Source organism: Portunus trituberculatus, chromosome 48 (genome assembly GCF_017591435.1).
Source record: "Portunus trituberculatus isolate SZX2019 chromosome 48, ASM1759143v1, whole genome shotgun sequence".
Taxonomy (NCBI): domain Eukaryota; kingdom Metazoa; phylum Arthropoda; class Malacostraca; order Decapoda; family Portunidae; genus Portunus; species Portunus trituberculatus.
In genome coordinates, this window is record NC_059302.1 from 24,339,919 (window position 1) to 24,354,957 (window position 15,039).

Below are 15,039 nucleotides of genomic sequence, written 5' to 3' on the forward strand. Positions count from 1 at the left end.
AGAAAAGTGATTATCTAGGTAAAGAAAGTAACGATTTGAGATAAAGAAGTAAAGAAAATTCGAGTGGTTTGTAATGTAGGATAGTTGAAATTCCGATCTTAAGTGCTAATTTCAGAACCATTTAAGGAGCGGGTCAGAAAATACAAACTCATGGGGGAATTTACGCAGTTCCTCGATTCCCTGCGTGCTGGGGGTGACCTATCCAGGCTGAGTAGGTCAAAGGCACCTTCTCATCTACCTGCAATTGACCTTGAGTGTGGAAATGAGAAAATTAACAAACATACATTAAAAACTCAAGGTGATTCTTTTTTTTTTTTGTCTTGAAGGATCTGACCTTTATTATTACTATTATTATTATTATTATTATTATTATTATTATTATTATTATTATTATTATTATTATTATTATTATTATTATTATTATTATTATTATTGTTGTTATCGTTATTACTGCTGTGTATCTTTAAGTATTGCTAGTAATTATTGCCGTTGCTACCTGTTTATTACATATATTGCAGCGTTAATGAAGAAATATACAAGATAGCTTCTGTGTGTGTGTGTGTGTGTGTGTGAGAGAGAGAGAGAGAGAGAGAGAGAGAGAGAGAGAGAGAGAGAGAGAGAGAGAGAGAGAGAGAGAGAGAGAGAGCACACCCACCACCAACCATCACCATCACCATCACCATCACCACCACCACCACCATCACCACCACCACGACCACCACCACCATCCCTGAATGCGGCGCCGTTTGAAGACCTCTACCATTCACAACAACCCTTAGTGGAACCTTAAAGAGAAAGATCACACTAACCCTAACCTTTCCTGCGGGTGTTCAAAATAATGAGAGCGCTCTTCGCCTTACGTTGAGATCTTGCTTATCATTTTTCTCCATTATTTTCAAGCAGAGGATTGAGAATATTATCTTTTTTTTTATCCTTTCTTTATTTTATATTTCTCTTCTTCCCATGCTTCTTTTTCTCTTCGGTCTTATTTTGTTTTCGTTTGAATGTTTATTTATTTCTCATTTATTTATTTATTTTTCATTTTCTCTTGTCTCTTCATTATGTGGTAAGTTTTAAGGAAGTTTATTAAGATCTATTTGTGCCTTAGGGTTTGTGATTATAATGTGTGTGTGTGTGTGTGTGTGTGTGTGTGTGTGTGTGTGTGTGTGTGTGTGTGTGTGTGTGTGTTGGGCCGTAACTCTTCTCCCCGTGACACAAACACAGACACAGACACAGACACAGACACACACACACACACACACACACACACACACACACACACACACACACACACACACACACACACCTCCACGTAACACGCAGTGAATGAAACATCTTCTGATTTACATTATGGAAATTATTAGAACGTGTCGCGTGGAAGTTTTTGAGGGTGGAAGGAAGGAAGGAGTGAAAATGATGCAACCTTTGTCGTTACTAAAGCTAAACGTGACGCGTAAAAGAAAGAAAGAAAGAAGAATAAAAGATACAATGATACAGAACATGAAAATCAACCAAGGACTATGAAAACTACAGAATCTTTCAAAGGATACGATCATAAGAAAAATAACGATATGTCTAGACTTAAACACAACAATTCGTTATATCCAAGGAACTAAGAAGAAAACTAAGTATAGAAACTCTAATATAATCATTCACTTATCACTTTGTGCCCTTTGCCCTCATCATAAACATTTCTTTTTTTTATACCGGAGGGAAACCAGCCAAGGACAATAGAATATATACATATAAAAGAGTCCCACTTGAAATGCTGGTTCCCTTAAAGTGTAGTAAAGTAATTAGTGTTCCTTATATGTATTGAGCTGAAGAGAAAACGTTAATTCTTTCACTGCAATACGGTAACACTGCCAACACTAGAGGTAACGTATATTAGTTTTTACATCACTGAAAAGAACGAAACGGGGATGGCAAGAGTAGATTATCCAATGCCTCGCCAGTATAGTGTAGCAAAAATTATACACAAATGCTTCAGAGAAGTTTGTGATTAAGGAAACACGTTAAATGGAAGTAAAAGAGTTTAGGCTAAAAAAAAAGATAGGTCTATTGAGGCTTAACAGAACCTAATAGTTACCATTCCTTCTTACCTTCCATATCTCCCTCCTTCCCTCCTTCCTTCCCTCTTATATCACCTTCTCTCTTTCTATACAACAGTTGGCGCCAAAAACACACGACTAACACTGAATTAACACAGTAACGTCATATCCTGGCTTTTAATGCCGAACGAAATAGCGGTGACTCTTACTTGCTACTTTTCCTCTTAATTCCATCCATCTTATATCACCTTCCCTCACTCTATCCATCACGTGGCGCCATTAACACACTACTAACACACAGTAACACACAGTAACGGTGTATCCTAGCAACTAATTCAGAACCAAACAGCACTATCTCTTACTTTCTTTTCGTCTGCCTGCCTTCCTTCCTTCCGTTTTATATCACATTCTCTCATTCACTACAAATTTGGTGCCATTAACACGCTAATAACACTGAAATAACATATATAGTAACATCATGTGTCTCTTACTTGCTACTTCCTCGTCTTCCTGCCTTCCTTCCTTCCTTCCTTCCTTCAGTCTTCTACCGCCTCGTCCTCTACTCAGTACAGGAGATGACGCCACAAACACACTCACTCGCTTAAGAAAAAAGTTAAGTTAATTTCTTTGCTATATAAACGTTAAATAAACGCCTTCACGTCCACTTCGGACTGGCTAAGGTATTCACGTGGTCAGGCTGGCACAGGTAGTGGGGTGAAGGATGCGTGGATAGCAAGGTGCGCCGCGGGAAATTTAATTAACCCTTCAATACTGGGACACATTTTTACCTTTGAGATTTGTGTACGATTCGACCATTTCATTGACAGTAGGAAGCGTCTATGGAGGTCAGAAGATTAATGGCCACAGTCTTCACTATCTTAATCCTCCCCGACATGAGTTTCTGAAGCTGTAAAAAAATCACCAAATAGTAAGCAGAGTGGATATGGAAATACGTCATGGTGCTCAAAGGGTTAAACTATCCACATTTTTTTTTTCTTTTTGCAACGATAGTTTTCAATGTTCTTGTTTTTTTTTTGTTGTTGTTGATTTTATTCATTCCTTCATTTTCTTGTTGTTAGTATGGTTTGTGTGATTTGTTCTGATGTGGGTTGGTAAAAGTATGAATGACTTCCGCTTTCTGAGAGAGAGAGAGAGAGAGAGAGAGAGAGAGAGAGAGATTAGGTTGCAGTGTATTTGTGTGTATAAGAGATCATGAGTGAGTGAGTGAGTCAGCCGAGAGCGAGCAAGTGATGAGTCATTTGAGCGAGTCACGTGTCAAGCGGAGCGAGTCAGTGATCGAGGCTTCGGGTGGTTGAGTCTCATGCTTCAGTGAACCCCCGCGCGAGGGATGACTAGGGGGGTTGTGCGCTGCCGTGGGAGGAAACTCATTAGATAATTTGTTTTTACTCTATTATGTAAGAAGGGACTGATGTAACACGAGCATTGGTGTCAGAGAGAGACACTGGTTAACCCTTTCAATTCTGGGACACATTTTTACCTTGAGATTTGCGTACGATTAGACCATTTTATTGACATTAGCAAGGGTCTATGGAGGTCAGAAGATTAATGGCCACGGTCTTCACCATTTCAATCCCCCACATACGTTTCCGAAGCTGTGTAAAATCACCAAATAGTAAGCAGAATGAATATGGAAACGCGTCATGGTACTCAAGGGGTGAAGAGGGTCACCGGTGTAAGGAAGGCGCTGGTGTAAGAGACGCACTGGTATTAGAAAAGCACTGGTGAAAGGAAGACACTGGTGTAAAAGATGAACTGGTATTAGAGGAGCACTGATTTAAAAGAGAGGCACTGGTGTAAGGAAGGCACTGGTGTAAGGAAGGCACTGGTGTAAGGAAGGCACTGGTGTAAGAGAGGAACTGGTGTAAGACGACCACTGGTTAATAGGGTCACTGGTATTACATGCACTGGTATTAGAGAGGCACTGGTGTGAAAGGCACTGGTGTAATAGGATCACTGGTATTAGAGAGGCACTGGTGTGAGAGGCATTTCTGTAATAGGATCACTGGTATTAGAGGATCACTGATATTAGACGGTCACGGGTATAAGAAAGAGGCGCTGGTATGAGAGGCATTGGTACAAGAGAGAGACTGGTGTAATAGAAAGGGACTGGTATTATAGAGGCACTGGTATTAGAAAGGACTGGTGTAATAGAAAGGGACTGGTATTATAGAGGCACTGGTATTAGAAGGGACTGGTGTAGGACGTTGACTGATGTGAAAGAACCACTTGGACAACAAAAAGTGAAGAAAAAAGTCCTATTAAGAGTCATTCCCTTAAGAAATGACAACAAAAGAGTCACAGCACACCACGGAAGGATGTGAATAATAATAACGAGTAAGATGCATGAGTAACAATGTAAAATCCCCTCTCTCTCTCTCTCTCTCTCTCTCTCTCTCTCTCTCTCTCTCTCTCTCTCTCTCTTTATCTTAGGAAAATCTCTCCAACGAATCTTTTCACATACTTAATTTTATTCCATCTCTCGCAAAAAAAAAAAAAATCCTAATACGAGAAAAGAAGGAAAATAATAAGTTATGTGAGACTTAGGTAGGTTACATTAAGTTAGGTAATGCTTTGCTAGGTTGGGTAAGGTTAGCTCAGGTTAAGTTAGATTAAGATAAGCTTTGATTAAATGTGCTAATGGTTGTGGGGAAAGAATAAAGAGGAGGAGGAGGAGGAGGAGGAGGAGGAGGAGGAGGAGGAGGAGGAGGAGGAGGAGGAGGAGGAGGAGGAGGAGGAGGAGGAAGAGGAGGAAAGTAATTAAGAACGAAAGAAAAAAAGACAGGAAGATAGAAGCGTTGAAACTGAGTAAAGAGAAAGAGAAAACGAGAGGATGACTAAGCGAAGGAAAAGAGAAGAAAAGAGAGAGAGAGAGAGAGAGAGAGAGAGAGAGAGAGAGAGAGAGAGAGAGAGAGAGAGAGAGAAGCCATGCATGAGGAAAGTGGAGGAGAAGGAAGTGACAAGGAGCTACTGTAGAAAAGACCCTCCCTTCCTCTCTCTCTCTCTCTCTCTCTCTCTCTCTCTCTCTCTCTCTCTCTCTCTCTCTCTCTCTCTCTCTCTCTCTCTCTCTCTCTCTCTCACAGATGATTAGCTTGCTTTACAAAAATTTATACAAGCAGGAAGGAAGGAGGGAATGAAAGGAAGAAAAATAGGGAGATAAAGGAGGGAAGGAGAGGAGGAAAGAAAGATGGAAGAGAGAGAGAGAGAGAGAGAGAGAGAGAGAGAGAGAGAGAGAGAGAGAGAGAGAGAGAGAGAGAGAGAGAGAGAGAGAGTAGGTGAAGGCCACGTGAAGCAGAGGGAAAAAAGGTTCAACTGGAAATAAATCTAGAAGTGAAAGTGATGAAAAGGGAGGATGTGATGCACTGAGAGAGAGAGAGAGAGAGAGAGAGAGAGAGAGAGAGAGAGAGAGAGAGAGAGAGAGAGTACTAATAACAATAAGATATAGATAAATACAGACAAGAAAACAAAATAGATAGGTGAAACATGTACTGGAGAGAGAGAGAGAGAGAGAGAGAGAGAGAGAGAGAGAGAGCAGCTACTTCGGACATTAACTACCCACCATACCTCCTGCCCTCTACCCACCTCCCTCCACCCTCACCCTTCCCCTCCATCACCCCCTTACACTCCACGGGTTCTCGAGGTCGTTCTATGCTCAAGGGAGGGGGGGGTGAAGTCCCTTTGTTTTCCCTCCCCCCCCCCCTTGTGGAAAGTTGACGGGAAATGTACAATGGGGGAAAAATCTACGTATTTCAATTCACTGGTACGATTTTTATAGCCACTTTTTTCCCTCTCCCTCTTCGTTCCTTGTCTCAGATTTCAGATTTCACTAAGTTTTTATTTGTGTATTATTTCGTTGTTAGTAAGTTTTTCTCGTGTGTTTAATTTCCTCTCTTTCTCTCTCTCTCTCTCTCTCTCTCTCTCTCTCTCTAGCCATTTTCCATCCTTTTTTCCTTTTTACTTAGTCCTTCCTTTCACACTCCTTTTTCTTTCACTCTCCTGCTTTCATTTTCCTCCACTCTCAGTCTTCCTTTCATTTTTCTACTGAGTCCCTTCTTCCACTGCCTCCATTCCTTCTTTGTATTCTCACTTCCTCTTTCTCTCTCTTCTATTCACCTCTTTCGGCTTCCGCTTCTTAAATTCTACTCCCTATTCTTCTTCGTCTTTAAATTTCCCTCCCCTTCTTCCTGTCCTCCCTTCCCTATCCTTCTCTTCCTATTCTTCCTTCCCTATCCTTAATTATCTATCTATTCAACTCTTCTCTATCAGGCCTCTCTTCTCTGTCCTCTTCTTCTCCTCTATTCCTTATCCTACTCTATCATTCTTTCCTATCCTACCTTTCTTTACCAATCCATTTCCTCTCTTTTCTTTTTTCTCTTCCCTGAGTGACACCACCTCTCCTTCCTTCGTCAGGCAAGAAGTGGCGCTCCCTCACGCCCACGGACCGACGCCCATACGTTGAGGAGGCGGAGAGGCTCAGGCTGAGGCACATGGCGGAGCACCCTAACTACAAGTACCGCCCGCGACGCCGCAAACAACAGCAGCCCAAGAAACCCAGCGGGCCACAGCAGTCCTCCTTGGGTTCTTCAGGCCAGCAGGGGACGCAGCCACCGGGGAGGAGGGTCCAGGGGGAAGCCGTGACCCCGACCCCTGCTGTGAGTGTCTCCTCGTCCCTCAACACCCCAGAGACATCCCCAGGCAGCTCCCCAGACCCCGACCCGCGCAGGGCGTCCCACCCCCACCCGCACCACCATCACCACCACCACCACCGCTCCCACACTGGTGAGTGCATGGTTATTTGGCAGTAATGGAGCGATGTGAGACTCAGACACTACATATGATATTTGAGTATTTAAAAAGCATACGTTAGGCTACTTTAAGTTATTTTTTGGGGGGTAAGTAATATAGATTAAACGAGACTTAATTAAAGTATATTTATCTGAAAGACACTTAACTAAAATATACTACACTAAACTCAACTAAACTCAGCTCACGTAAGCTACTCGTACCTCACTGCAATCTAGCCTAACCTCCGCCATGTAATCCTGACAACATACAAACAACGCAACAACAACAAAGGACGAGTCTGCTCACTCTCTGCTCGAGTGGTCCCAGGAAGCGTGATTTCCTCCTCGCAGACTCATTCTCTTAGGCTAATCCCCGTGCCTGTGCCCCGCCAGGCTCCTCATCCTCGTCCGGTGTCGGGGGAGGCCCCCTGCCCACGCCGCCAGAGGTGTCGCCTGGGGCGGGTCCGGAAGAGGATGCCACGCCCGTGTCGCGGCTTATCTCTATGTTTGAGCGCGCCCCAGCCTTCCCCGACGCCTTCCACTCCCTCAGCAGCATCGTGTCATCCTACAACCCCGTCTCGTCCCCTGACGCAGGTGAGCAGCGCCACGCACCTCGTGTGGTCGATAGTTGGCGCACATTCACCAAATTACGTATTGCCTATTTGTTTTTACTGCCTGCCCGAGGCGGCCACTCGAGAGCAGATAGGGTTGGTTTGCCTTGACGTGCTTGCATAATCGAGCATTTTATCCTTCAGGAGGAAGTGAAGGAGACGATGCGCTGGAAGGCAGCTACTCACAGACCACCGACCCTCGCTCCGCCCAGGAGAGCGAGGCCCCCACACACTACCCTCCTCTGAACAGCCCCAGAGAAAAGCTCATGTGCTGCCCAGCTGACAACTCGCCGCGGGGGGATGCCGACAGAGTCCCCTGTAGGGAGTATAACACGCCCCCAGCCCCCGCCCCTCCCACGGCTCCTCCAGCACCGCCACCACACCACCAGCACGCCGTCAAAGGTATTCCCTTCATAGTTAAAGACGTGAGTCGCCTCACAATGCCGGCCTTGCATCACAGCCACTTGTTCACCTCGCACTCACTACACAGCCACAGCTTTTCCTAATATGAAGTGAGTGTGTGTAATGTCGGATGAAATTATGGTTTACATTGCAATGGTCAACAGGCAACTTGATTTAAAGTTTTTCACACTGACAATACACAATAAGCAGGACAGAGGGAACACACAGGACAGCTGTTGACCCACACACAACACGCTGAGTGCAGCGCCGTGTCTGCCTCGTGAAGGAGGCTCCCTCACGCAGGTGTTTCCTCCCCAGCTGAGCCGCCGTCGGTGCCGCAGGTGCCTTGCGTCTACCCTGCCGCCTCCGCCCCCTCCCCCGCCCCTCCTCCACCTACACCCATGATCTACGGCTACTCCCCGGCACCACACCCTCCCTACCCTACCATGGGCCACCCGCCTCTGCTGCCCTACCAGGGACCGGCCGGGCCACACCAAGGCCACTACCCCGCCGTGGGCCAGGTGGGCCACGATGTGGACCTGGATGTGGACCGCGCCGAGTTTGACCGGTATCTGAGTGGGCCGGAGTGTGGGGGTGCGGGGCGCCCACAGCAGCAGGTGGTGGGCGGGGGTGGATGGGCGGCGCCGCACCCGCCACATCCGTCCCAGTGCCACCCGCGCCAGGACTACCGCCACGACTACCAGGACCAGTACCGGGGGGCAAGCGAGGCCGCGTACCGGGAGGAGCAGCTGCGTCTTGAGTACCGGAGCGACGCCCTGACCCACTACCGGGAAGAGGGCCACGCCTACTCCAGGGAGGAGTACCCCGAGGAGGAGTACTCGCGGCTGCACCACTACCGGGGCGAGCGGCAGCAGTACCCAGGGGAACAGGTGTACCGGGGCTATGAGGGTAGCATGGGCTACCCGGGGGAGGAGTACCGGGGGCCCGTGGGAGGCGTGGGCAGCACCTTCGTCAGCGCCCTGGCCGATGTGAGGCACGTGTATTATGAGACCTAGTTAATCCCTAACCCCACCCCTACCCATCTCTCTCTCTCTCTCTCTCTCTCTCTCTCTCTCTCTCTCTCTCTCTCTCTCTCTCTCTCTCTCTCTCTCTCTCTCTCTCTCTCTCTCTCTCTCTCTCTCTCTCTCTCTCTCTCTCTCTCTCTCTCTGTCTATTTACCCATCTCTCTATCTATCTATCTATCTATCACTCTCTTACTCCACTCGGAAAACAATATTCACCTCTCCTTCTTCTTTTTCTTCCTCTTCTTCATCTTCTTCATCTTCTTCTTCTTCTTCTTCTTCTCCACCCTCTCCTCCTCCTCCTCCTCCTCCTCCTCCTCCTCCTCCTCCTCCTCCTCCTCCTCCTCTTACCGCAAAACGATTATTCCAACAAATTACTTAATCACTGAAATTATGTTAACTCCTGTGAACACGCAAGAGGGGCCAGAGGGGAGGGAAGGGGAGGGATATGGGGGTGAAGAAAGGAGGAGGAGGAGGAGCAGGAGGAGGAGGAGGAAGAGTTTGTGGCCAGTCCCTCCCTCCCCGCAACATCCCTCCCCTCCATCATCCCACCTTCCTCCCTTTATCTCTTGAACGTGAAGAGAACAAGACAAACAGGAGCGCAGTTGACCTCTTCTTGTTTAGGAAAGTTTAATCAGTGCTTGAGCCATCCTGCGCATCCCATTGTTTCACGTACACGCACACGCACAAGTACACACACACACACACACACACACACACACACACACACACACACACACACACACACACGCACGTTCCCGCCCAACAGCACATACACACACACCTCCTCCCACTCCTCTCCACTCCACCCCACCACACACATACACACACACGCACACACACACACACACACACACACACACACACACACCAGGAACAAAAACAGTAAACGAAGAGTGGAGGAAAAAAAAAAAGCATCGTGGCAACAATGCAACACCAGCCATTCATGTAGCTGCGCCCACACCCCTACCACCACCAACACCACCACCAACACCACACAGACCCCCCTCACGCACACTGCCCACGCACCTCCCCAACCACGATCCCCAACACCTCTCTCTCTCTCTCTCTCTCTCTCTCTCTCTCTCTCTCTCTCTCTCTCTCTCTCTCTCTCTCTCTCTCTCTCTCTCTCTCTCTCTCTCTCTCTCTCTCTCTCTCTCTCTCTCTCTCTCTCTCTCTCTCTCTCTCTCTCTCTCTCTCACTTTTACCTGCCACACACCTTTTAAAACACCTGGCGCAAAAAACTCCGTCACCTACCAACATTTACTCACCTTTCACAAAAACACCTGACTGAACCGGCCAGGTGAACGCAACACAATACTCATCGATCCAAAACACACTCTAAACACACACACACACACACACACACACACACACACACACACACACACACACACACTCACTTATAGATTGGGAGGAACGTGAGGGATTACAGAGAAGAGATTGAGATAAAAGTTTTAAATTCTTATTAAATTGGATACTATGTACTTTGTGTTGATTAAGACAGTGGAGTGACAGACTGACTGATTTCTTTCTTTCTTTATCTCTCTCTCTCTCTCTCTCTCTCTCTCTCTCTCTCTCTCTCTCTCTCTCTCTCTCTCTCTCTCTCTCTCTCATAAACCACTCTTATTATAGCATTTTTATCCATATTGTGTTTTCCGTGCCTCCTTTCTTACTTTAATAACACTTTCCTATTTATTTTCCCTATAATTCTTCCATATAACTATTTTTTCTCACTTCCCTCCTATAGCTTTTATTTTTCTTTTCTTCCCTTTAATACTCTTCCTTTTCTATCTTTACCTACACTTTCATCTTTTTTTTTCCTGTCCTTTTAGCTCATTTCTTTTGGTAATACCCACTTCATCTTCATCCATCTCCTCCTTTCTTTTCTATCTTGTTTTTCTATCTTCCTGTTAGATCCTTTATCATTTCCATACTCATTTCTCCTTTTCTCCATCCTCAGCTATCTCTTCCTTCATTTTCCTCTGTTTTATTCAAGTTTTTTCATGTTATATCCTTCTTCTGTCTCATTTTCACTGGTCCACCTTTCCCTTCTTCTCATTCCTCCTCACTCACTTGCATTGCTCCTTCCTTGCACTCCTCTCAAAGATTGTATTCAGAAACTCCTTCGCCTCTCACTACAATTTTCCAAGGCCAAAAAGACACCCAGCCGGGTTTTAAACATAATTTATCCTTTTAATTAACTAGAAATCTTGCCAATCTATCACCAGAACCATAAAAATACTCTTAAAAACACGAGTATCTTCAACTGGAGCCTTTGGAAAGCAGTGATGGTGGGAGAGTAAAGGGTTTCAGATTTCGGTCTTCAGCCTCCTTTCTTTCCTTTCCGTCTCGCCCAACCCGGCTCCACCCACTCCCAGGTAGAAAGAAGTATGTGGTTTGGGGGAAAAATCTGACGCCCACCTCACACCGCTGACCCAAAAGAGAGGGAAATGTAACAATGAAACAATAAACTAACCGCCTCTACCACTGGCATGCTGCTGATATAACCCTCGAAAAAAATGACAGACGAAAAAAGAAATGAGATTATTATGAAATTTGAGCGAGAAAGAGATGATGTGATAACAGTGATAGTGATCCGTTCCGTGCCAAAAGTAAAAATGTATTGATGGATAAATGAAAGTAAGTGAAGTTTGGATTGGAAAAGATATAAGGAAGAGAAGTTTATTATTTTCATGACAAGGTAGAAAATGATACGAGGAGAGTATGTTTTTATTGTTTAATAGAAATAGAAAAAAAGTGTATATTTTGAATTGACAATTGAATGTATAAAAAAAGACACATGTGTAACTTTTTTTTTCTTGTGAATATTTCAAGTAGAGAAAATAAGACATTGTTTTCTTTACTTTTTTCTTTTTTACCTTCTTATTCTTTTTTTTCAAGTGCTTTCCTTTTCCTCCTTTCTCTTTGCAAATATTTCCTTTCCTTTTCAATTTCCCTGAGGTATTTTTCATTTCATTCCTCTTTCCTTGCAATTATTTAGTTTTCTTTGTACTTTTTCTTTACCTCAGCTAACTTTTATCTACTTTTCTCTCAAGCCAAATTATGCTTTTTTTCTTTATTTCTTTCTCTTTACAAATGTTTCCTTTCCTTTTCATTTTTCCTTCAAGTATTTCTCATTCTCTTCTTTTTTCCTTGTATTTTGTTTTTTCATCCTTTCCTCCACCCTCAGTCATCTCTTTTCTACTTTTTTGTCTCTTTTTATCTTTCTCTACAAGCATTTTCTTTCCTTTACGATTTTTCTTCAAGTATATCTCATTTCCTTTCGTCTTTCCTTGCATTTACTTTTTTCTCTCCTTTCCTTCGACCTCAGTCATCTCTTTTCTCCTTTTTTTTCTCTTTTCATTTTTAATTTTTCATTCCTTTCCAATTTTCCTTCAAGTACTTTTAATTTCCTTCCTCTTTCCTTGCAATTACTTTTCTATACTTTCCTTCAACCTCAGTCATCTCTTTTCCTTTTAATTCCCTTCCTATGTTCTTACAATTATTAAGTTTTCTGTATTTTATCATCTTTTTTCTTAACTTTTTTTTTTTTCTCTTGAGGCAAACCAGAGGGAATGAGCGGCCGTTGTATATAGAGGGGGTGGGGTGACTGAGACCACCACACACCACAGAACAGGGTAGGTAGGTGTGTCTGTAGACCTAGACATTGTAGGAACAGTAGATGTGCAGTGTGTGTGTGTGTGTGTGTGTGTGTGTGTGTGTGTGTGTGTGTGTGTGTGTGTGTGTGTGTGTGTTTATAGCCGTGTTCACATGTTGCACTAATAAATTCTTAATAAAAAACAACAAAAATGAGGCTTGATTTTCCTGTATTGTTGGGTGAGAGAGAGAGAGAGAGAGAGAGAGAGAGAGAGCAGAACCTTTAAGACATACACTCATAAGAAAAAAAAATGATAAAACACATGAACAAATGAATAAACAAAATGAAATAGAATAGAAAATAATATAGAAAGTAAGAAAGGACAGAGAAAAGACGGAAGAGGATCAAATGGACAAGAAAATATAATGTAAGTCTTTTCATTATTCAACAAATATTTCTCGGACTTCCTTTTTTTATTTTCTTATTTATACCATGTGGGCTTTTCACGGGAATTTCTGGGCTAAAGGGGATACTTTTTTGGGGGGTACCTTCTATCTCAAAGCCCACCCGCTAGGAAACCGTTGCCCCGAGTGAGGAAGCCCAACCTACACTCGGACCGTGGACAGGAATCGAACCCGTGCGCTTGGAGACCCCTCGGACCTCAAAGCATGCATGGTTCCACTGTACCCGGCGGCCCCTCTCTCTCTCTCTCTCTCTCTCTCTCTCTTTCTCTCTCCCACGACACCAGGAAAACAGTCACACATTCTGGGAACCTTAACTATAAATAAATAAATAAATAAACAAAAATAACAAATAAAAGCAATAAAAGCAAAGACAAAGACAAAAATCATGTACAAACATAATCAACTAACCTGTTTGTCTAGAAGCTTCATCTCGCTGCCTCTGCCGCAATGATGTCACCTGCTGTGCTTCCTGCCGTGCACCTCAGCGAACACAAAGGGAAGAATGTAAATCAGTAGGAAAAAGTTGATTGATATATTAAGCCCTTCAAACCGAGACCTTGATTTTTTGGGTATGATTGGACGATTTTATTTGCATTAGGAAGGGTCTATGGTGGTCAGAAGATTAATGGCCAGAGTCTTTACTATTTTATTCCCCACATAAGTTTCTGAAGTTGTATAAAATCGTCAAATGGTAACTAGAATTTATATGAAAACGCATTTTTTTACTTCGATTTTTGGGTATGATTGGACGATTTTATTTGCATTAGGAAAGGGGTATGGAGGCCACAAGATTAATTCCTAGAGTCTTTACTATTCTAACCCCCACATAAGTTTCTGAAGCTGTATAAAATCGTCAAATAGTAACCAGAATTAACATGAAAACGCGGCACTCTACTTAAATGGTTAAGATTACCTATCAATTTAGTTATATTGATTTTTTGGGGGGTTAATCTAAGAGAGAGGGAATCACCATCAAGAAAATAAGGATCCGAGAAACAAGTGGATCCTTTGACAGTTCTGGTGGATACAGCTAAACTCTTTCAGTGTCATGACGTGTTCCAATATTCCTTCTGTTTACTCTTTGGTGATTCTATACAGCTTCAGAAACTCATGTGGGGGATTAAAATAGTGAAGACTGTGGCCATTAATCTTCTAGCCTCCACAGACCCTTCCAAATGTCAATAAAATGGTCTAATCGCACACAAATCTCAAGGTAAAAATGTGTCCCACCAATTTTGAAAGGGTTAATTGGATAGTGAAAAGGAACATATATTTTTCTTTTCTCTTTATGTAAGAGGGGAAATCTTGCCAAAGGCAAAAAAATCGACTAAAGAAAAACGCCCACTTAGATGCCGAGAAAGTTAGCCTAAAGTGTCTTGAATCCTCCTCAATTCAATTCAATTCGATATTTTTATTGTTGAAATTAACTACACGTCAACCAACAAAAGGACTGTTATGAAGACACCGCGCGTGGGCGGTCCCCCAGTCCAGATGTATCTTAAATGCATATAAATAGGCAATAATAGTAATTATAATAATAGCATCTATACTAAAAGTAATGTAAGTGATAATAACAACAAAAATGATGAATAATAAGACTAAGAATGAGTAAAAATAAGAATACCTAACAGGAATAGGAGTAGTAACACTAATATTAACAGTAATAATAATGATAATGATAGTATTAATAATAGTAATAATAATAATAATAATAATAATAATAATAATAATAATAATAATAATAATAATAATAATAATAATAATAATAATGATAATAATAATAATAATCATATTTCCTTATTTCCCTAGTTACCTTTCCTTGACTTATCTTTTGTCTTGAACCCTCCTTATACTTCTTTATTTCCTTAGTTACTTTCTTTGACTTATCTTCTTTTAAAAGTGAAATGTGGTTATTATCAACGCAACACACGCATGTTTCCAGGAGAAGGCAGGGAAATGCAAACACACTGGCCTTTAACCATTTCAGTGCCAGGACTCATTTTCATATTTATTCTACTTACTATTTGGTGATTTCATACAGCTTCAGAAACGTATGTGGGGACTAAAATAGTGAAGACTCTAGCCA

At 43.0% G+C, this 15,039-nt stretch overlaps 1 protein-coding gene and 1 long non-coding RNA gene across 2 annotated transcripts in view; one reads left to right on the plus strand and one right to left on the minus strand.

The window, feature by feature from the left end:
• Positions 1-2,811, minus strand: part of LOC123498802 — a 132,735-nt gene extending 129,924 nt beyond the window's left edge. The window contains exon 1 of the long non-coding RNA XR_006672796.1: positions 2,543-2,811. This is a non-coding gene — a long non-coding RNA (uncharacterized LOC123498802). The remainder of the gene's footprint in view (positions 1-2,542) is intronic.
• LOC123498796 (trithorax group protein osa-like) overlaps positions 1-11,842 on the plus strand; it is a 100,782-nt gene extending 88,940 nt beyond the window's left edge. Inside the window, exons 3-6 of the mRNA XM_045246220.1 lie at positions 6,480-6,848; positions 7,247-7,447; positions 7,609-7,866; positions 8,185-11,842. Coding sequence (XP_045102155.1) covers positions 6,480-6,848; positions 7,247-7,447; positions 7,609-7,866; positions 8,185-8,882 — 1,526 coding nt within the window. The 3' untranslated portion in view covers positions 8,883-11,842. The remainder of the gene's footprint in view (positions 1-6,479; positions 6,849-7,246; positions 7,448-7,608; positions 7,867-8,184) is intronic.
• Positions 11,843-15,039: the final 3,197 nt, after the last annotated feature.